We start from the raw sequence: 22,149 nt of genomic DNA, 5'->3' as shown, positions 1-22,149 counted from the left end.
GTGTGTTGATCCAATCAGGTGTGGGGAGATAAAGTAAACAACTTGATTAGTCATCTATTGTACTGCCTTCTTGCCGTCTACATCTAAAAGACATTTGTTTCTTGGAAACGCGACATTACAGTGAGCGAAATTCGTATGGAGGTTATGCCAGGTTACAAACTATCCCTTTAATCCCTTCGATTTTTTTTAACATGACGTCAAGTTTCATTGTTGTTTGGCAAAAAGTAGGAAGGATGTATTCATTGTTTGAGTGTTTGAAAACAGAGATTGAACAAGGTGTTTGATGTCAGCTGCACCTCACAGGCTAAGAGGCTGCAGAGTAAGAAAGAGCAAGGTCAGTAGAGATCGATGCGATTGATGTCTGATGGGATTGACCAACCGAGAGTGTAAACAAGGCTGAGTAAGTGTGTGTGTGTTCTGTGTGTGTGCGCTGGGACTTTGTGTTTGCTGTTTGTATTCATCGCCCAGGCTCTCTGATTGTATTGTTGGTTTTTAAATGAATGTATTTTAGATTAAACAACCACAACACCTCAGTGTGTTTAAGCTTGTTTATCTCTGTGACTGTGTTCACTCGTACAGTTTGTTCTTTTGATTCAAAGCTCACTGGAAAAGCTGATTTTGTTAAATGTTTTTATCTTGTTTGTTTAGGTTCACATTGCTGAACCGGAGCTTATGAACTAAACCCACATGTCACTTGTTTATTTTATTGAACAGCAGCTCAGTAACATGCCATGTCCTGCAGTGTGTTGGTTCAGTCGATGCAAATCCAATTCAGCCCCTTTAAGTTCTACAAAGTGGACTTGTTTCCATTGTTCCCTGCAGTTTATTAGTCCCTAATATTATGTGAGAACACTTGAGGAAATATAAGCTGAGTATGAGCACGAGTACAGACTGCAGTGTCTCTCAGGCCATGTAGTTAAGCTACAGTCAGGTATCAACTTCCACTTTGTTCTGCCTATAAAACCCAGTTCTGCAGGGAGTCTTGGTGCAAACAGCTTTGTAGCACTACAACTTTGGCCGTATATGCAAATGAACAATGGTAAACGTCTCTCCATTTTGTCTGCACCCAGAGCTCCCCACTCTCACACAAAAATCAGTTTTAGGGCTGCTGCATCATCTACAGATTGTACATCTGCATTTTAGTATGCGTGTATCCACAGACATAAAGAGTATAGTCGGATTAAGAGAGAGTGCCAATCTCTCTCTCTCTACGATACAGAACTTAGAATTACCATGACCTGGATGACTGAGAACCTTCATCAACAAAAGTTTGCATGTTGTCCATTTTTAGAGAAACACAGACAAACTGTACAAAACTAGAATGAAAAATGATGATGGTAAAATGAAATGGAAAATGCTGTATAGTAGCCTATATTTTTTGAATGTACATCAAAAGATGACAAAATAGATCAAATGTAACATACAGTCATACAAAAAGGTAAATGTTTAGTCACGGTTGTTTATAGCCAATCTGCATTGCAATTTGGTATAAGACTCAGTTATGGACGGGCACACAGTTCCAGCATCTCAGAATATTGCAGAAATGGTTGCCATCTCTTTCAAAAGTTACCCTTCAGCCCACTGGATGTGATGTGTGGGAGAGGACTCCTGCCTCCTCCCCATAAGTATAAGCAATTAAAGAAGCAAATGCAACAGCATTCGTGTCATTTCAGGAAAGGAGTGTGTCCTCTGGTACTACTCCAAAATTTGAACTCGAATGGGAAAGGGCCAATTTGACTCCAAAAAGATGACCAATAATTGGTCCAAAAAGCATAAATGATGGATCCTCATGCATAAGGTTTTATGCATATTTTTGCACCATGTAAACTGGTGGTCTCACATGAGAACATCATTTCACAACATTGCCCACAACACATCATTAGATGTTGAGTATATTTTTTCTGTACAGGACAAAATGTCTGTTTTTAATTTCTCCTGAATGTAATATAATGCCTTGAGACAATATAACTCATTTGCTGGGAGGGATCCTTCATACAATCATGTGCATCAATATAATGAACAAACTGCATTAAAATATCCCTATGCTGGGAGATTTTAATAAGCTGATGTGCTGATTTGTCCTGTGTGTTATTATATTTATTGCTATGTGTGTACTTTTTTTCTGGTCAATTCTAAGCAAGTTTACCACCATTTCAACCAGTGGTCTTTTTTTTAAAACCAACATATCCTAATACTTAATTGACTGAACAAGTCGATTGCCACTGACTCCCAGAGCAACATGACCGTTACAGCATACCAGCAACAGTCAAACAGGGCCTGTCATATCTACAGTTTGATTGGGTTTAAGGCAAGAAAACTACTTGGTTAGGTTTAGGGAAAGCATTGTGGTTTGGGGTTATAATAACTATGATACTTATGTTTAGGGAAAGCATTGTGGTTTGGGGTTATAATAACTATGATACTTATGTAACTTCAGTCACTGCCGAACAAGAACATAAATATGGGTCTTAATAAGCAACTTTCACAGACCTAGAGTCATTTTTCTGATGAAGACAGGCTGTTTAAAACTGTGGTTCACCACACAATGATTCCTGCCTTTCTGTGCTGTCTGCTATCAAACAAAAGGAAAAAATTGCAGTGAAATTTATGTAAAAAAATGACTTGTGTTAGACGGTTGACCTCTAACAACTTGCATTGTCATTTTCTTAGAAGATAACTCATGTTATTAGAAGAGAATCCATGTTATTTATTGCCTCTTGAGTTCAAATGACATTTTAAATTGAAATGAGCTGCTGCCAGAAAACATCTGATGCTTAAAAGAAACGCAACCTAGCTCATTCAAACTCCCACAGGTAAAAATTACACTTGTTAAATTAGCACATTTTCTTTTCTGATAGAACCATTTTTCCTGTTCTGCGTTTCAGATTGATCACTACGCCCAGAGGGATCTGAAGAAGGGCCTCCAGCTCTTTGGCACAGAGGGCAACGTGGGTCTGACCAACGCCTGGATGATAGTACAAACTGATGTAAGTTGTGAGACCAACAGAGCTGGCGGGCAATGATCTAAAACACACTTGTAAGATATTAAAAAAAATAATAATTTAATTATGAAGCTCAGGAGTTTTGATGTTTTTCTTTCACTGAGTCAAAGTTTGTTGAGGCTGCGATGCTTAAAACATTCTGTTGTGAACGTCTCAGCCCATTCATTAACTTCAGTACCATTTCACAAGTCACGTCATGCAAAATATGTTGTCACAAGCTGAGAAATATGAAGTTTTGACTGCATTATTCAGTGTGACGGTGCTTACTTCTGCTATCAGCAAGGTTTCAAAATTTGTACCACTCTGATAGCACTGAATGAAAGGGGAGTAGTAAAGTGTTGAAGGGCCGTTTGATTTTCCATTTTTCCATTTTGTGTAAAATTTGAATAAAACCGGACAATCCTTTTTGTAGTTAATAGGACCTGGACATTTACAAGCCGGCTGGTAAAAAACACTGTTTAACAAGTGGCATCAGAAAAAAAGTGTGAAAAGTCTCTACAGACTAACACACAAACACTCAAAGCTTTTCTAAATGCTTTGGTGAAGTTCTGTCCGAACAATTAATGCAAACAACATAGACTCTCTGAGGTAATCTTTGTTTCCAGCTCTCACACTTTGAAGTGCCTTTCCCGTTGTATTATTTAAATACATTTTCTTAAATTCCACTGCAAAGAAAACACAATGTGAGAAACAGAGATTTGGAATTAAGGATTGCAGAGGACGGATGCTGCTGCCGGTGAATGCCTTTGGGAGACATCAAATGATAGATCGGAGACTTCAGGGCTCTCTGGACCTTTTTTGCATCACAGATCCGGTGTTATGGCTTGTAGTTTTGTTCCATCAGCAAATATGCGGTAATGCGTTGAATGTTCTGCGTCTGTGTGCAGGCATGTGTCTCGTGTCTGGAAGGAAAACTGTTTCAGTATTAGTGCGCATGGTGACTGCAGAAGGCATAAACGATGACAGAGAAATGTATTGATATGCAAATAATTTATGCAAATGTGTGCGTGTCTCTGCATGTGTGGGTGTTAATGTGCAGAGTTTTTTGTTTTTTTTTACCCCTGTGTACAGGATGATAGCATGAGCTGCCTGGATGTGTCGCCGTTTGAAGTATGCAAGCATGAATGTGCAATTCTTTCTTTGTAAGATCAGCTCTGCAGTGTGTATGCATGGGGCTCCGTGAAGTCTGACTGAGAGGAAGACCATTAAAAGACAGCTCTCATTCTGTCATTGCTCTCCCTCCTGAGCCTCCTGCGTACATGCTGAGTCACTGAATAGATAATACAGCAGATGTCCCTGGAGCAAAGTTCACCCTGAATATTATTAACGTCCACTTATAGAACAGAGAAGCATCTACATACATGAGAAGAAGAAGTAAAACCACCCACAAGGTGCCAAATGCCAGTGCAATAAATCACTGGTTCAAAACGTTCAAGGTGATAGCATTTTGATATTACGACGAGTTTTTATCCTTTGATCTGTTCTTGAATGTTTAAACTATGCTTCAGATTCATTCTGGCTATTTGAATTCTGCAGCAGCTCATGATAAATTGAAAACCTGATCCATTGTTTACGCGAGAGAGGGAGTTCTAAATTAACACACAATCCCCGATTCAGTACACGGAGTAGCGTGGGGGGGCGGGCAGCAATATTCCTGTGTGGAATTAACGTCCACCGAATGAACAAAACATCAGGGGTGCTTTATCTTTTCATGAAGTGCACTGATGAATTGAATTATGGTGAAAGTCACGATCTTTTATCGAAAATCTATACCAATCAGAAAAGGGGGAAGATATAGATAAAAAGAAGCAGGCAGTGTTTTAGGACTTTGAGACAAATGAGATGAGGATTGTACAAAAAAGCGGTTGCAGCTCGATATCAGGAAGATGAAGTGTGTTCTACATTCAGCATATGTGATTTGTTTTGTCCAGTAAATCTTACTCCTGCCAGGTAAATAATTCTAGCAGAGGATGTTTATTTGATACCATGCATACGAATTTCAGTGTGAAGACAATAAAGGACCACGGTGTCCTCATTCATTGTCTTTCTCTGGTGCAGTTTCGCTGCTGCGGAGTCACCAACCACACAGACTGGTTTGAAGTTTATAATGCGAGCCGTGTGCCGGACTCCTGCTGCCTGGAGTACAGCGACAACTGTGGTTTGGACAACCCAGGGACATGGTGGACAGCGGTAAGTTCTGGAGTGCAAATCTCAAAAAGCTGCTGCTACTCTTCTTCTTAGTCTTTTTTTTCTCTTTCTTCCTTTTACAGTTGTGTATTTATGGAGGATTATAAAATCACTGTTTGCTAAACCCGTTTCCCGAAGAGAGTCAAATCCTTAGCAACAGCAACAGCAGAGAGAGAAACTCAGAAAATTAGTTGTTTTCAAAGCTTAAAACACAAGAGCAAAAATGCTCGGGAAGCATTAAACAGTTTGTTTGTGCTAATGTAAACTGCTATTGTTAGCATGTCTGGCTTACTAGTTTAGAACCTAGTTCTACAGTAGTCAGGCCAGGATTTAGCTACGGAAGCCCTAAAGGGCCATGCATTCATACATTTTATTTCCTCTGTTTTCCCGTGATAACGAGTTAATTTCATTTGTTTTCTCGAGATCTCGAGTTATTATCTCGAAATAACAACTGCTGTTTTCCCGAGATAACGGGATAATTTTCTCGAGATCTCGAGATAACGAAACTTTGTTTTCCTGAGATAACGATATAATTAATTCGAGATCTTGAGAAAACAAAACGATACTGTAGTATATTAAATCATTGCAGGAAACAGCATTCAGTGTAGCAATGTCAGAGGAGCAGGAGCATATTGATCACCGTGTCACATATCTTTTCAATCAAGGCCTGACACAGGCTGAAATAGCATTATGCCTTGCTATTACAGATAATATACACATTAGTGTGCGTAATCTAAAAAGACAGTTAGCAAGGCTTCAGCTATATCGGCGGCGCAATCTAAGTGAGCCTGATGTCGTCGTTAACTACATAGCTGACCAGCTACGAGGTCCCGGGCGTCTCCATAATCTCAGGCCTATCATATCACAGTCATTATCTCCAGATCTCGAATTAATTATATCGTTATCTCGGGAAAACAAAGTTTTGTTATCTCGAGATCTCGAGAAAATTATCCCGTTATCTCGGGAAAACAGCAGTTGTTATTTCAAGATAATAACTCGAGATCTCGAGAAAACAAATGAAATTAACTTGTTATCACGGGAAAACGGAGGAAATAAAATGCATGAATGCATGGCCCTTTAGGGCTTCCGTAGTTAGCATTTCATTAGCTCACTATAATTTCCCCACTACATCCTTCAGTATCATAGTGTGTAACTAACAGCTAATCATTATCAACTAATATTTGCATTAACTCAACATAAATACATATTTTTTATTGATAATTCAACTTATTATCATTAGCTTAATGAGCTAGCAACAGCTAATAAAATCTGCAACAGTTTCCATTTCAGACGGCAAAGATGTCACAAGAAAATTTGAAGCCTGTTTTTGTCTACTTGAAATCAGGGATCCATAAAAATCTATGATCTATAAGAAATCTATCTTTGCTCTTACCCTGAGGTGTGCATAAACTACAGGTAATGGGCTTTATTTTGTAATACAAAAAATGGTATCAGCTAAAAAAAATCCACGTCGTGCATTCCTAATAAGTATTCCACCATATTTTTAGTCAAACATTTGACAAATATGTATTTTATACTACTATGTTAAATTGATTATCTATACTGGTGAGAGTTTAACTGACTGTACAAGGGAACCTAGTTCCAATATCATCTCAGGAACAGATTTAAACAGAGAAGAGAAATTACAGTGTTGATCAGATTGAATTCAAATACAAACATGTGCTGTCAGATAGGAGGGTTAGGGTTAGAGTAATTCATAATTTTAGCCCAAATCAATATGGGACCGTAATTAGTCTGACTTATTATAACAGCTATTCTTTCCATATTTAGAAGAGTAACCAGTTAGCTTTTGAAAAACAACATGGCTCACAAATTGACCTATTTAGCAAAGCCTAAAAACTAAGCCTGCTGTTCTCTTGTCTGTTTTTGGACATTAGTATCAGTGCAAAGAAGCAGCAGGACATTACGATATCTATCTTCATTATTACAGAGAGTGAATTAATACTTCTGCTGAGAAGGACTTAACTGCTGGTGCTGCTTATGTGTATCTGATGTATAATAAGTGTCATATATTTTTTTGTTTTTTTCAGCAGCTACTCTGTACAGAGAGCTGTTGTTTTCTGTTCGGATTGTGAAACAATCTTAAGAAAGCAACCATGCAAACAACTGAGGCTGTCTCATCACATCTCTGAGACCACTAATAGCCCACACAGGCCAACAGTTTGCCTCTGTGGAACCAGCTGAAAAAAGGGTTGGCACTTGCGTTTAAAGCCGTTGTTGTCATGTGGAAAAGAGAGGGGAGAGGTTGCATCTTGCTTGAATGTGAGTGGAGTGCAGAGGATTGCATTGGTTAAAAGACAAAAACACAAGCTACATAATTTGGAGGTTTAGCGTGATGAATATGTAACACTGGGCACTGATATTACTACGACAGAATGCAAATAGGTCTGTACATGATTTAGCAAGTGTGGAAGTTGTTGCTGCAGAGGTAATTGACTGTGTTGAGATAATATGTAGGGACAGCTGGTATTAATTACACATTCATTCAGAAATAAAAATGAGTCCACCTACTCGTGACCTCTTCATCACCCTTGGTAAAGTCTTCTGTACTGAATTATTTTTCTACAGTATCATTACCATTTCTGCACTGAAGCAAACAGTGTCTCACATGCAGCCAACCGCCTCCTCTCTTGACACTCGTCCTATTAACGTGTCATTAGCGAAATTGGTCCCAGCATTCTTTCAGTCATTAAATGAAGTTAGAGCTGGAAAACGCTGATTGAAGTGCAAAAGTTCTGCCCTTACTTTAGAAATGCAGTCCTGAAAAACCACAAACTCATCTTCCTTTCCTCAAATTTCTTTTCTTCCTAATGTCCTGGAGAAAACAGATTTCACTGAGCTACTGTCTTCCCTACTTCAGAGGTTTCTCCATTGGACAGAATCAGCCGTCTTGACTAATGATCTCCTCTTGGCAGCTGATCTTCCTCGAGTTTTTATATCAGACTTTGACACAGTAGACCACAAAGTTCTTATGTTGAAACAGTTGAGTAGGTGTCTCTCTCTCAGCTTTTGACTGGTTTAATCAGTTTCATCCTGAAGTTTTCAGTCTGAATTAGAAATGTGTTCTCATCCAAAGTCAACTGTTTCCTGTGTGATCCCTCAGGGTTCAACTTGGGGTCCTGTTGACTTCACGGTTCATGCTCCCACGTGGCCACACGTCTTGAGAAAATCCAATATCGGATTCAAATTCAGTGTGGCTTTACTTATTTGGGCTCTTTAGTCATCATTAATAAATGGTCAGTTTATAGTTAATTAAACTCTAGTTAATGGTTATTTCACTGTTAACAATGAAATGCTTAATAGACCATGTATTAAGCAATTGTAAAGGTTTATCAGTGGCACCTTTATAATTGGTAATCCAAATAATATTTATAGATGAATTATTAAGATCAGTTGCAACTGTGTAATAAAAATGCTCAGTGAATGTTTTTAAAGCATGTGATTGTTTGTTAACAGTGAAATTACTATAAACTAAAGTCTTATTATTGATAAATGTACCATTTAGTAATGATATTATATAGTGCCACCAATATTTAAGCCACATGATCCAAAATTACTGTAGCCTTTTCAGAGGACAATCAGAAAGCACATAAGTCAGTAAAGAACTGCTTAAACATGCATTGATTTTTTCTGTAGCAGATATGAGCATTAGCATTCATCTAATGTAACATTTCTGCATTCAAATGTCTAAAAAGAACTACACCTCTGTTTTATATTTTGTCTTACATTATCCTTAATGTTTCCAACAATGTTAAATTCAGAGGAATCTGTAATTGTATTCAAGGTGTGTTTCATTGAGTTGCATGCGGCTAAAACTTCTGGGAGAGAGTCAGAGAGCGAGAAAGGAAGTCGGAAAATGTGACTAAACATAACGTAAATAAAATGTTAATACATTCCTTCGTCCCTGAACAGTTCTGCCTGAGGCACACACTTGATACAGTTTCATTAGTTGCTTAACAATGAAGACAACAACTCCCATGACCCCACACTACTTTATGATATCATCAAATTACACCTTATGTTTTCATTGTTTATCATATAATACATCCCTAAAGGCAGACATTGCATACTGTGCATTTAAAGTTGTTCATCGGGCCACCTGCAGATTATAAGTCTCATATTCAGTCTTTTTAGCAGCTAAATGCTCCACTTTGTTCAGCAGTTAGTTTGTCTGTCTGCTGTTTAGTGCTGGACAGGAAGTGTAACGTGGGTGAATCAGATATTTCTGCCTTCTGCAGGTCAAAACAAGGTTGATGAGAATGGTGAGTGAACCAAAACAGTAAACCTGCAGGCTGTCGAACCATAACAATAAGCTTTGCCTCGTGTGAAGGAAAGCTAGAGCTGAGAAGAGTTGGGTAATGATTGTTTGTGGGTTCATCAATACAACACCTTACATTAGTAGTCATTTGTTCAATTTGCATTAAAAAAATTGTGTATTATTCCCACATGGACCCACATCAGGTTGAAAAGTTTGTTTGCATCCATGCAGTGTGTTTGCACAGGTGTGTTTCCTTATGCTCTGAGGCTCTTTGCTGCAGCACATACTGTACCACACTTTATTCTAAGAACACAGATTTCGGAAACTGAAGTAATAAAAACAGAAAGTAAATAAAACTAAATTTTACCCAGGGTCACTTTAAAAGTCTCACAGGTATAAAAGCAACAAACACATTTTTTCTCCTAAAAAAAAGAAAATCTGAAAAACACAACAGCAGGAGACTTACACAACAACTGCTGTTCAGCTCAGCCAACAGCAAAAGCTAATCATTGCAATATTATTTGGAAGCAATAACATGAACGTTAGAAACAAAATGTCACAAATAGGGGCGAATAAAGTCAAGCTTTGAAGTCAACATATTGTCATCATTAAGGAGAAAACATGTTAGGGCTACTTAACTTACTGATTGGTCTACTGCTGTCATCCAGCAGTGCTAAAGCAGTCACTGTGCATCACAGTGAGTGAAGATGATGAACAGTAATGATTTCGGTTTAGCTTCGGATGCTATTAAACCGATGCAATGGTAAATGGGCCCATTTAAAAAATCATATCACTGGTGCCAGATGTCGCCCGTAGAAACGTTCACGTCACAGTCTGTGAAGCACCACATCAACTGTGTCATACATCTGTTTTAAAAATTTCATACCATGCTGGATGACTTTAATTCTGTATTTAAAACCAGACAGTAGAACATATTTAACGTCATACAAACTGTGATCAAGAGTTCATTCTCGAACTGACAACACAGTCTCACCAGCAGTCATTCAGTAACTGTTCTGGGACTGTTGGTGGAATTACTTAAAGTAGTACGAGAACAAGGCAATGAATGAATGAATGAGGGGCTGTGAGGCTGGCTCCAAAACTGAGTCAATCCCTGTTGACCCCATCAAAATGCTGAGCTTTACAGTAAAAATAAACATGTTTACAGCCTGGCACAAATATGTGTATGGGAGCTCTGAGTGACAGCTAGCCACTAGCTGTCAGAAACCAAGCTTCATTCAGGCTGCCTCAGCCCCACTACACTTCATCTCTTTGCTCATTTTTGGAGTAGCCGGTAGTTAAGTGGAGTCAGGCACTGCCAAGATGGCCACTTCACTGAGCTTCACAATGGGTGCATCCAAATGTCCAGACCTCACTGCTCTTGCAGACTGTGGACTTTGCAGGCATGTTCGCGGAAAGTAAGCGAGTGCTGAGGGCTGTCGGAACCCACAATTCATCTGGTCCACAAGGGTGGGACAGTGTAAAAAAAACTACTTTAAAAATAACTTGAATTTTGCAGGTCAGAATTAACATATTCTGTGACATCACAGAGACTACGCCCATCTTTTATACAGTCTATGGACTGAAAGCTCCAGAACAGCTACTAAATGGACCTTGTGGTGAGATCTTCTCATCATACAGCTGAATATAATTATAAAACTCAGACAGGTGTATATTTTTTGCACCTTTATGATTAAAATTTATGAAGTATCATGAATCAGAGACTGTAACCACACATTTGTTTACAGGAGACAGGGTGACTATTTGACACAAAACTTGTACTAAATCTCCTTTAACAAAGAAAATCCTCAGTAAAACTTGGTTTACGCGTGCAAAGGGCAGATTTTAGAAATGATGCCATGGTCACAGATGTAGACTTTAAATACCAACCTCTTACTCCCGCTGTCTGCAACTCTATCTAATGTGTCCATTCAGCAGTAGAAAGGTCAAGCTGTGGTCAAGCTGTAGATGTTTTCAATTTAGAAATGAAAGACGTAACCTTTAAAAATGTCTTTCCATTACTTTTCCTGAAACCAGGTTCTGCAAAACACAATTGAAAGATTTTTCAAAATTATGCATATTTCCCTCCTCCAGGTGACAGTTTGTTGGCCTTCACGTAGACCAATGAATTCCACTAGTCCTTCCTGTGTGAAAGACATTTAGAAAACAAATTGATCTGGCTAGTTTTGTGTTTTGATTAATATTTCTCCTGCAGATCAAGCATTCAGGTAGTGTTCTTCATACCGAAGCTTAATAATTCTCTCCTCAAATAACACTTTCCTACACTACTTTTGGATTTATATTTCTATGATGCTATAATGAATGACAGTAATGCCCAGTTTGATTCATAAGTTTTAACCTTCCCTTCTCACCTTGAAATCAAATCGTTCTCCAGAGATTTCTCTATTGAGCTTCAAGTGACAAAAATAAGTCACAAAGCCACTCAAGGCCACCAGCAGGTCTATGTTGTTGGGCAGTTTTATGTTATTGAAATGTCTTTATTCACGAATACCTCATGTCACTCTTCAGTGCATAGTCAGGTGATGAATAGAGTTGGAATAAAGCCTCATCCCTGGTGCCGTCTCATCCCTGTTGTTGTTTTGTTCTTGGCAGCCGAGCGTTCATGAACTCATGAACAGTGTTAAAGTATTTACTTTTCACACTCATCGTGCGAAAGCTTGAAAATAACAATAATTATAGTAATAATAACTTGCAATTTTATGGAGCCATTCTAGGAACCAAGGAACACTTAACACATACGGAGGCAGACAAAAAAGAAAATAACAAGAAATAGTAGTAGCAATGTTTGCCAGAGAGAAGAGAATTAAGACCACAGGCTTCATGAACAGGGAGATTTCCAGCAGTTTTTTTTAACATGGCGCTGGATGCAGCGTTGCAGATCTCTGCAGGGACAAAGTTCCAAAGGATGGAGGCTGCCACACTGAAGGCTCTGTAATTTTAAGTCCACAAATGCCGATATACAACCTGTGTTTACGTTTACCTGATGGGACTTTGTTATACAATTGTGAAACCTCGCCAAAGACTGCTGTGTGTTTCCTAATTCCTGTGAAGCGCATCTCTTTGTGTTGAAAAGTGGTGGAGACAAAAGGCCTCGACTGACAAAACATTTTTTAAAAGGACACCAACCTATGCAATGTAATGAGGAGATTGTATGAGGCCAGAGAACGTAATTATGAAAGAAACTGCATTGCACCTTTAAAAGTTAAACTACCTTGTTTCAATGCTGCATTCTTAAATGTTAGAGAAAAATAGTGAGTGCTAAAGAGTGAGTGGGTCAAATTCAATCAATCATGACTTTATCTAGGCATAAGGTATGAATATTTGTGTGATGAATTAAACTGGAGCAGGGGTTAGATTAGCATTTTGTAGTGCAAGCTATTTTTCATTTTTAAGAAGTTATGCTTTTAAAAAGTGATGGGGACAAAATCTGCCATTTCAATAAGTGGTGTCCATCTAATACTGCTACTAAACACCAAAAGGCAATTTCACTTTCTTTAAAAGAGCAACTTAACGCCCGTTTTAGCTTGAACAGGATTCACAATCTTAAAAAATGCAAACCTGGTCCAAATCCAGTCACACACAGTCACCCTCCATCGCTGCTGCTGCTGAAATGAACAAGACCAACAGGTATTGTGATTAAGTGATTAATATTATTTTCTCACTTAGAAATTGTTCTTATTGTTATTGTTAAAGGATAGGGTTGCATTTTGTCTTAAAATCATAGTCAGGTCCCCACATGAACATCGAAACAGTTTTTGACTGTAATTATCCTGCTCCTCCTGCAGAAATAATTACTGCAAGCAAAACAATTTTGATGTTCATCAAGGCACCACACTGTTGTTTCGAGACAGACTTGAAAAAATGTGAACCTGTCCTTCAGGTTGACCTTGATCTTCCCTTATCCTTGCCAAACAGTGTTTTTAACTTGAGCAAACCTTAACCATAGACGTGGTTGATTGTAAAACACTCATCATGGATGTTCTTGATTTGTTTCGACCTTTAGTAAGGCTGTGTCACAAATAATCTCAGCCCAATTATATGCCTACCACCTTTTTGTAGTTTTCAATCAAAGCTTTTTTCCAGTTAACATATCTGGATCCTCATACACAGAGCAGAACATCTTATCAGTGAGGAGGAGGATAGAGAGAAGGAGGTGCAGCAGGTCCAGGGGGAATTAAAGGCCGAGAAGTCAATGAAGAGAACCGGATCTCACATAAGACCAGATCAAAGCTTTAAAAACTGAAAGGTCTCATATTGTAGAATGTTATATTTATTTATATTTTATTATAAAACAGGTCAAGGTCCTTTATGAGTGCTGTGCAGCTATCAAAATGCTAAAAAATGCAGAAATGCCCACAGCCCGTATTTAGAAACTGTACCTTCAAAATAAACCATCACGCCTTCTGTAAGGTTGTGATGTCGTAACAAATACAGTCACCACACTCGGCCATGCCCTCCAAAAATGTGGGTGGTGCCTGCTCAGGACTGTGAGAGCTGACCAATCAGAGAAGAGTGTTTTTTGAGGTGGAGGGCCTTAAAGTGACAGAGGTGATGCAGCAATGGGCAGTATGAAAGAAATAATGTGTTGTTTGAACACTTAAAGCATGTAAATATTCTCTACGAGACACCTTAAATAAAAGTATGAACCTGGAAATGAGCATAATATGGGACCTTTCCTTTTCTTGAAACATGAGACTAAATAAACACTAGAAACAGACACAATGGTTTGTCTGTCAAAACCAATCCAACATCTGTCACAGCGTTGGTTGGGAAAAGGTCACAGTCATCAACGAGGAGTCAGTGAACGGCTGGAGAAGGGAGATCAAGGAGGACATTGATTGACAGCAGTTATACACAGCCACTTATGATGACATGTGAGCTCCTCAGTTCACTGATGAAGGCTGCAGGATGTGGTAGAAAACCCAGAAAAGCTATTAAATGGACCTTTCATCATTGATTCTTTTGTAACACAGACCTGCTTTAATGTTGAGCTGATGGATGGGACTGGCTGAGCAGGTTCAGGTTTACTTATCAGTTTTTTCCTAGCTTTATGTCTGCAGTCTGCAGTTGGCATCAAACAACAAAAAATATGAATTTATATATCTTCAGATGCAGCTCTGTGGTCCAGGAGGGCCGCAGTTTGAAAAATACCATTGAAGCTGCTCTAAATTTTGGCTTACCGCATGACTTTCCATATTGATCCAGCCCAGAATTATTTCATCTTGTGCTAAGGAAAACATATTTTTTGGTTCCCCAATGTTTCAGGCAGCAGTGAAATGTAGAGTAGATTGTGTTTGGTTTCCCTGGCTCTGACTCAGCTTCTTGATGTAAGGGGATTTAAAAAATAGCACAATCAGGAAGGCACGTCTGCAGAAATGAATAATTTAATTAGAACAGTGGTGCAGCCTGTTATGATAGCACCTTACCTTTCACTACAGGATGCCAGACTGTCTTTTCTTCAGTGTAACATAATCAAATATACACATAACATAATCAAACACTCACTTTGGCAGCAGTGGAAGAAGAACAGCTTCATACTTTCATTTAAGGTGTCTACTAGAAAATGCTTAGTCGCTTAAATCTTAAAAAAAAAACACACATTTTTTCCCCCTTCCTCATACTGTCCTCTATTCACCCTCAGTCTGAACGCTCTGTCTTACCTCCTGTCTCTTTAAGGCCCTTCTCTCCTGAAAACCCCAGTCTGCTGTGATTGGTCAGCTCTCACAGGCCTGAGAAAGCTCCACCCATTGTGTTTCTGCATCAGCTCTGCCGGTGTCTTTACAAACGCAGCTGTGCTGAGGGTGGTGACCATTTACTTGTGACATCATAAAGTTACAGAAGTCCTGACAGCTTGTTTAAAGGTGCAGTTTCTTAATACGAGTTGTACATATTTCTCCTTGGATTGGGCCATTTTGATACTTTTACAGTATTAATTTCGCACATAGACCTGCTTTAAAATCAGAAAAGACATGGGAATTTCACACACAACAATAAGGGACCTTTAAATAGAATTAGCAGTGCCACCATGTAGAAATACTTTGTTGCAAGTAAAGGTCCTGCATTCAAAATGTTATGTAAACAGGAACTTGAGCTGATCAGTACAATGTTTCTATTACAGTACATGCCAATGAACAATGCTAAACGTCCTTCCATTTCACCTGCATCATCGCGACGCGTTACCTGAAACATGTTTATTGGTCCTGTGCAGCCCAGCGCATTCTGGTTGTTCTAGGTTTTTTACACTTTGAGCAAAAGGGAATACCACAGCCCCTTTTCTCTGTTTTCTCTGGTCATGTACCACCAATTTCAAAAATATTTGTCTTCCACTGCATAGACAGCCCAGTTTTATGCAGGGGCCAACTTTTCAGAAGAGAAATCCATCTTCAAGTAAAAGTTGTAATAGTTGAAATTGTGAAGTGTACCTTTAAGAAATACTGGATTGCTTACATGTAGTTAAGTTAACATGAGCAACGTCACCCGACAGCATCTTGTTTTTCTTTGTATTAGCTGAACAGCCCTCTTGCCATAGACGGATGCATATTATTGATCTCCTCTTTCTTTTGCCCCTCAACTCAAGAGTAACGCTCGGGTTACATGTGGCCACTGTTCTGTTCATGCATGATAGAATAATAGCCGTACAACTGAGCTTTGCAAGGTTGTTGTGTTAGTAATAAATGACGAGCATTGGGGAAACCCCAGACACGTGTGGCTGTGTGTTCTGGGCTAACTTTACTGTCTTCTGCTACGCTCTCAAAGTTACACTAACCGAGGCACACGGACCAAAATGCTGAAGCATCAAAAGTTCCAAAAGTTAAAGTATTCATTATGCAGAATGGCTCGTTTCAGAGTAATATATATATAATATCGCTTGATTATAAATTATTGATGCATTGAAGCAATATAATGTAGAAATTGGCATTTTGTGCGATTTGGCACGCCCCACAGTTCCTGAATGCAACACTACTGTTGTAAAATACAAATCCCAGGTCTGTAACAAGTTCTCAGACGTAGTATAGGTGCCAGTATTACGTCATAACAACGTTATGTGTTGAAAACATGTATGTTGAAAACATGTATGCCACGCTGTCACTTTTAATGCCAGCCTTCAACTGTTCTTAGAGAACTACTCTCTGTTGCTTTAAGGATTCATCTGCTGTTCATCATTTGCTTATATCCCTGACCCTAACAGCCATTGCTCCGTTCCTTATATTAATAATAATTATCTTTCTATTCTTTCTGCATATCGGGCACTACCTAACCTAAGGGAATTTTCCAGCATTTGAAAATAGATTTTAAAACATGCTCCAGGTGCTGGGTATGTCTTAGTGACTAAGAAATGGGGAAGCAGTAAGAGAAGTAGAGAAGGGTTTTTTTGTTTTTGTCGATTTGCCTCCAGAATACATTCAAGCAATGTCAGCCATGAAAAATTCAGCCTGTTCTCATGTGTAATGATACCTCTGCTGTGTGTGTGTGTGTGTGTGTGTGTGTGTGTGTGTGTGTGTGCGCGTGTGTGGCTGTGTGTGATGCCCCTGTATCCACATTACTTCTGTTTGTACAGCTGAAGGGAGACAAGGACAGCGGGGACTTACTTGAATTTTGGAAAGTTTCCCCCAAAGAATATTAGGTCAGAGGAAGAGGAGGAGGGGGAGCAGTGGGAGATAAGGATGTTGCCACGGGGGATCTTTTAGCCAAAGAACATTTTCTATCATAGCCTCTTAGTACAGGAAGAGAAGAGTCACTGTAATATGGTACATCATTTGACTGTATACAGCACTATCTAAACGGAGAATTGAATTTGTCAGCTAATGTTTGCTCCTTCTGTCTATGTGTGTGTGTGTCTTCACAGCCGTGCTACGAGCGGGTAAAGGATTGGCTGAACGAGAACCTGGTGGCACTTTGGATCTTTGCTCTATGCACAGCACTTACCCAGGTAATTACAGCTTTTTAAGTTGTGTGAATCCGTTTTTTCAGCAGTCATTAACCTAGTCCTTGATATCTGCAGCCTCAGACAGAGAGGCTCTTACTTTGTGATAAATAAACCTAATACTTATACAGTGTCCTCTGCATTTAGCACTTAACTCTGGATTTCTCTGGACAGCAGGAGCCCATATAAGCCTCTTGTGTTACCACTGAAGACCACATAGGAGGGTTTGACTTTCCATAAAATTCTTTTATCTGCTCTCCAGCCAAGTGTTACGTGATACGCTTCCACAATCCGAGAGGAGAAATGTCATGCAAGGCTTCTGTGACGCTGCAGGCTCATTTTTAGTCACCAGTTAGATTCTCTATGCCCCCTTTTTTGGAAATCCTACATGCAGCAAAATTAAAAACCAGAAAGATGAAATCTCTCCCAGACTTATCTCAAATATCTGTGATGTTTGCCAGTTGACTCAAAGCGTTACATAATACACAGAATTATACAATTATGCTTTACGCTCAGGCAGGGAAGGCGAATTAAAGTGTCTTTATGTAACTTTTAAAAATAGAAATAAGGAGAATGAATATTTAGTTCAGTACATTAAGGGCCTTAGCTGCTGCAGCCTGGTCTGGTCTGGTATGTTTTTATGATGGCTGATGTCAGCAAGCCTTATGTAGAATGATATCTAACTGACATCACTGAGTCAGCTCATTGACTCAAGATCTTGTTCTGCCAAACTCAGTGTCAATCATCTTTTGACTTCTCTACTTGTGCTATTGTTGTGCTACATTACTTTTTAGCGTCAGTCATTATTTAGTAATTATCACCTGTTGGCTTGTTTTGCAGCTGCAACAAATACAGTTAATTTTTGTTGTATTTTAAAGACTTGCACACCCAAACTGTAGACTTTTGTGACTCTAATAAGATGATGATTAAAAAAGGCTACTTCAGAGCTTTTTAGGGTTAGAAAAATGGGTAATGAAACAGGAAATAGGGATAGGAAAGTAACGACTATAATATATATGGATGTTCTTAGGCATTAATCCAAATATATCCTTAAAATTAAAGAAAAATGGGGAATAGAAAGTTCAAATAAATGCAGGCATACCTCATTATAGCTGGAGCATGAAACTGAAATGAAAAGTAGTTATGTCTCAGGACAACATATAGACAAAAGTCTGTTAAAAGTTAAAAGTCTGTAATTAAATGGAGTTGATATTGCCTGCAGTCAATAGGGAAAAAAATGAAATGAAGAAGACAGGAGTGGGCCGTCCTACACAATCCACACACCGAGCTTCATGGGATCTTTTAACTACAGTGTCATGATTAGAGGTGTGGGGCCACTGACCAGGCTGCTGTATTTATCATGTTGAGAGTGAGAATGGGCTTGAAAATCTCATCCTTACAGGAAGTTTGGGTTGGATCTATGTCATTCAGTTTATACTGTCTATGTCTTCTCCATTTTAAAATGTCCGTATTTGCATATCTGTCTATAGTGAAACACCAGAACCTGAATAAAAACTCTTCCTCTGCCTCTTTTCAGTTGGCAAAAAACAAAACTGCATCACAGCCAGTGTCTGGGCAAAAGTGGGACACACAGCCAAGCTGACCATTTCACGATCGTGACAGCAGCTGTGTATTCAGTTATATTGACATTGAAAATTATTGATCCAGACAGAAAGTTGTCTAAACTTTGTTACCACACAGCCTCCACCTGTGACTGGGCAGCTACAGAAACAACCAGTCAACCGGTCGCTCAGGCAAGGAAGGCAAATTAGTAGGCAAATTAAATCAGAATAATGTGATCTAGGACCTTATAGGCAGCTCTGAGCATGCAGAGCTCTATATGTGATCATAAGAAAATTAAATTGGACTCTGAATTTGATGGGGAGTGAATGGAGAGCAATCAAAATCGCTGTCACGTGGGACCTTTAGGAGGACCCGGTCAACAGTTAACAGCAGGACCTTGGTCCACTTGTAAACAGTCCAGGGAAGATTTGCTGAGGCAGGAGAAAAGGGAGTTCAAGTAATCAAGACGGGACCATATAAAAGCATGAATTAACATTTCAATCTCCGCCTGAGACACTGTGGGCCTGAGCTAATGTTTCTTAACTGGAAAAAAGAGTGAATCAGCAACTAAACAAGCAGAGTTCTCATTTGCAATTATTTACTAACACACAGCCCCTAAAACGACCTAGGCTGGCTTACAGCCCCTCAAGTGTTTTACTATTATTTATTTATTTATATTTTTTTAAATAAAGAAATACACAAAAAATAACTAACCAGGCATGATTGTGGTGATTGCCAGCTCTTTTTACACTCTGAAACAGGGTTGACAGGCATACAGTCAACATATTATGGATATTATTCCTTTAATTTCTGATGTGGTAAATTTGTTATAACCGGTCCACATCAGATCCACAATCCATCATTGGCCTACAAGTTATTTTTAGCATGACAAGAACCCACACTGTCTTGGAGGGCAACAATATTGACATTTCATTTCTATGTGTGCGGGTATTTTGTCTTTTGTTTGTTTGAAACTTCTTTTTTAGTTTGTTAGTTAGCTTATTGTAAAGTTAAACTACCCACCGAGCAACAAAAAACTCTACAATGGTGCATCTGACGCCATGGCTGGATATTAAAAGGCACTTTAGATATAAAGACAGTGAAAACTGATTGAAAAATTATAAGTTACTTGCTTCTAAGTTACCGTTGAAGACCCGTCTCTTTTCTAAGTGTTATTGTGCTTGAATCTTTAATGTATAAATTGTTTTTGGTTGTAATGTTGGTGTCGCATTCATCTCTTGACCTTTCAAACTTTTGTTCTAACCCAGATTTTGAAAAGTGCTGTACAAATACTTACTTAGTAAAAATGTATGTAATGTTATACACACATTTTGACTAACCTCATGTCAAATCACAGTAGAGTGGTATTTAAATGGTAAAGCTTGAAAAACACTGTCAGAAAGCTTTTTGATGTTATCCACTCACTCCAATCTGTGCGATATCTACTCAATTCTGTGTGGCTGCTCTCCCTATTGTTATCCAAGGAAGAAACATAATGAGATTTGGGTATAACAGTGTGACAGAATGAATGTTTCTGGCATTTATTGTCAAACAGATGTACATTATGTTACTGAGAGTGAGCCAAACACGCAGAAGAGTTCCTTCTCATTTCACTGTGACTTTACACATGGACATCTGAACCCATTAACGTGTGATTCTTTGTTTTATTCCTTGTGTCCGTGCAGATCCTGGGCCTGGTCTTCTCCATGACGATGTTCTGTCAGTCAGTGAAAGTAGAGACCTTCTACGCCTAGTGGTCGACCTCTGTGCCGTTCAGCACACTTTGATTGTTTCTCATCTGAGAGGGACAAATATAGACCCACCCTCCTCTTCCTCCTCCCCCTCCTCCTTTTCCATACAGACTCTTCTTTCCAACCTTCGTCCTCTCTGTGACATTCCCTCTCGGGTGTCACCACTTCACAATTTTTCTGCTAACTATCAAGAAGCACAGTGTCAGTGTAATTACCTGAGTTGGTTCCTATGGTTTGCTATGTGTCAAAAGCTAATTTCTGTGATACATTTTATGAAGAAGCAGTATTATGAACATGTATAAAACAAGTGTAACCCTTTTTGTTTATTTTTTAAAGATGTTTTTTGTTTTAAATTATTTTATGGTTTGTATGTGTTTTCAAAATCAGAGCTACAGTCGGGAAAAGTGCACAGTGTGAAGTGCTGCAAGTGCATGTCTCCTGCCATGGTGTGTATTAAATGTTCTGGCTCGACTAAAAGAAGCACGTCATCCTGTCATTTCTCCACCCGGAAACGCTGAAGGGTTTTATGTGTAATCCTTCTGCATTTATGTCTGACACCCTGGATGACAAACATGAGTGACACGGTGGGACATTTTCCAGGAAGCGGCATGTAAAACCGTTTATGTGGTGTCTCTGTTGAGCCATGCTGGAGTCATGAAAATATTTTGCAGCACCTAACCAATCAGGCTTTATGCAGATATATCTAATGTAACAAACTGCAGCTTCATGCACACGTGACTTCACTGAGACTACAATAAGAAGATTCTGTCAGAGGAATTTAAATGTAGCAGGATCCTTCAGACTGGCCTGCAGCGATTTCCCCCGCAGCACTAATCACAGCTCCAATGACAAAGATTCATCTGCAGTCTTTGAAGCTTCCTCTGGCCCTTTTGTGACTCTTTAAGTTCTTTTTTTTGTTTTGTTCCTACCTTGGGCCGTCAAGTATAATCCAGGCTATGAGTACACTAGAGACACACTTTGATTAAATATCCCCAGAGGAGAAATGCTTTAAGAGCTGCAGTTTTAAGGTCCAAGCACTGCAGGTGCTGGAACTCTTTTTGCATTTGTTAGGATTTTTCTTCCTTTGCTTCATTTCTTTCGAGACAATCTGGACTTGAGAGTGCAAGAGTCCCAGAGCAATTAAAATCTGTGGAAATGTTTCAAATCTGTCCCTGTAGTCAGCCAAAGAAATTGCAAACATCAGTCAGTAGGTGGAGCTATGACAGGACATATTACATTTACATTTTTTTCTTCCCAACACAAGATATATCCTGCCAGTCCTGAGAACTGTGCTGAAAAGTAAAGAGTGGCTCCACAGTTGTGTTAAAGGAAACATATTATGGTCATTTTCAGGTTCATAATTTTATTCTGAATGTTACTGCTAGAATAGGTTTACATACTTTAACACTCAAAAAACACATC

The 22,149-nt window shown here is 39.0% G+C and overlaps 1 protein-coding gene across 1 annotated transcript in view; it reads left to right on the top strand.

The window, feature by feature from the left end:
* The window catches only part of tspan4a (tetraspanin 4a), a 126,776-nt gene extending 105,592 nt beyond the window's left edge, over nt 1-21,184 (top strand). The window contains exons 4-7 of the mRNA XM_073464786.1: nt 2,886-2,987; nt 5,061-5,192; nt 17,336-17,419; nt 20,662-21,184. Of these exons, the coding sequence (XP_073320887.1) occupies nt 2,886-2,987; nt 5,061-5,192; nt 17,336-17,419; nt 20,662-20,730 (387 nt within the window). The 3' untranslated portion in view covers nt 20,731-21,184. The remainder of the gene's footprint in view (nt 1-2,885; nt 2,988-5,060; nt 5,193-17,335; nt 17,420-20,661) is intronic.
* The last annotated feature ends 965 nt before the right edge of the window (nt 21,185-22,149 follow it).

The sequence above is a fragment of the Pagrus major genome, chromosome 4 (genome assembly GCF_040436345.1).
Source record: "Pagrus major chromosome 4, Pma_NU_1.0".
Classification (NCBI taxonomy): domain Eukaryota; kingdom Metazoa; phylum Chordata; class Actinopteri; order Spariformes; family Sparidae; genus Pagrus; species Pagrus major.
Note: the sequence above shows the minus strand (reverse complement) of the source record. Positions and strands in the feature narration are given on the sequence as shown.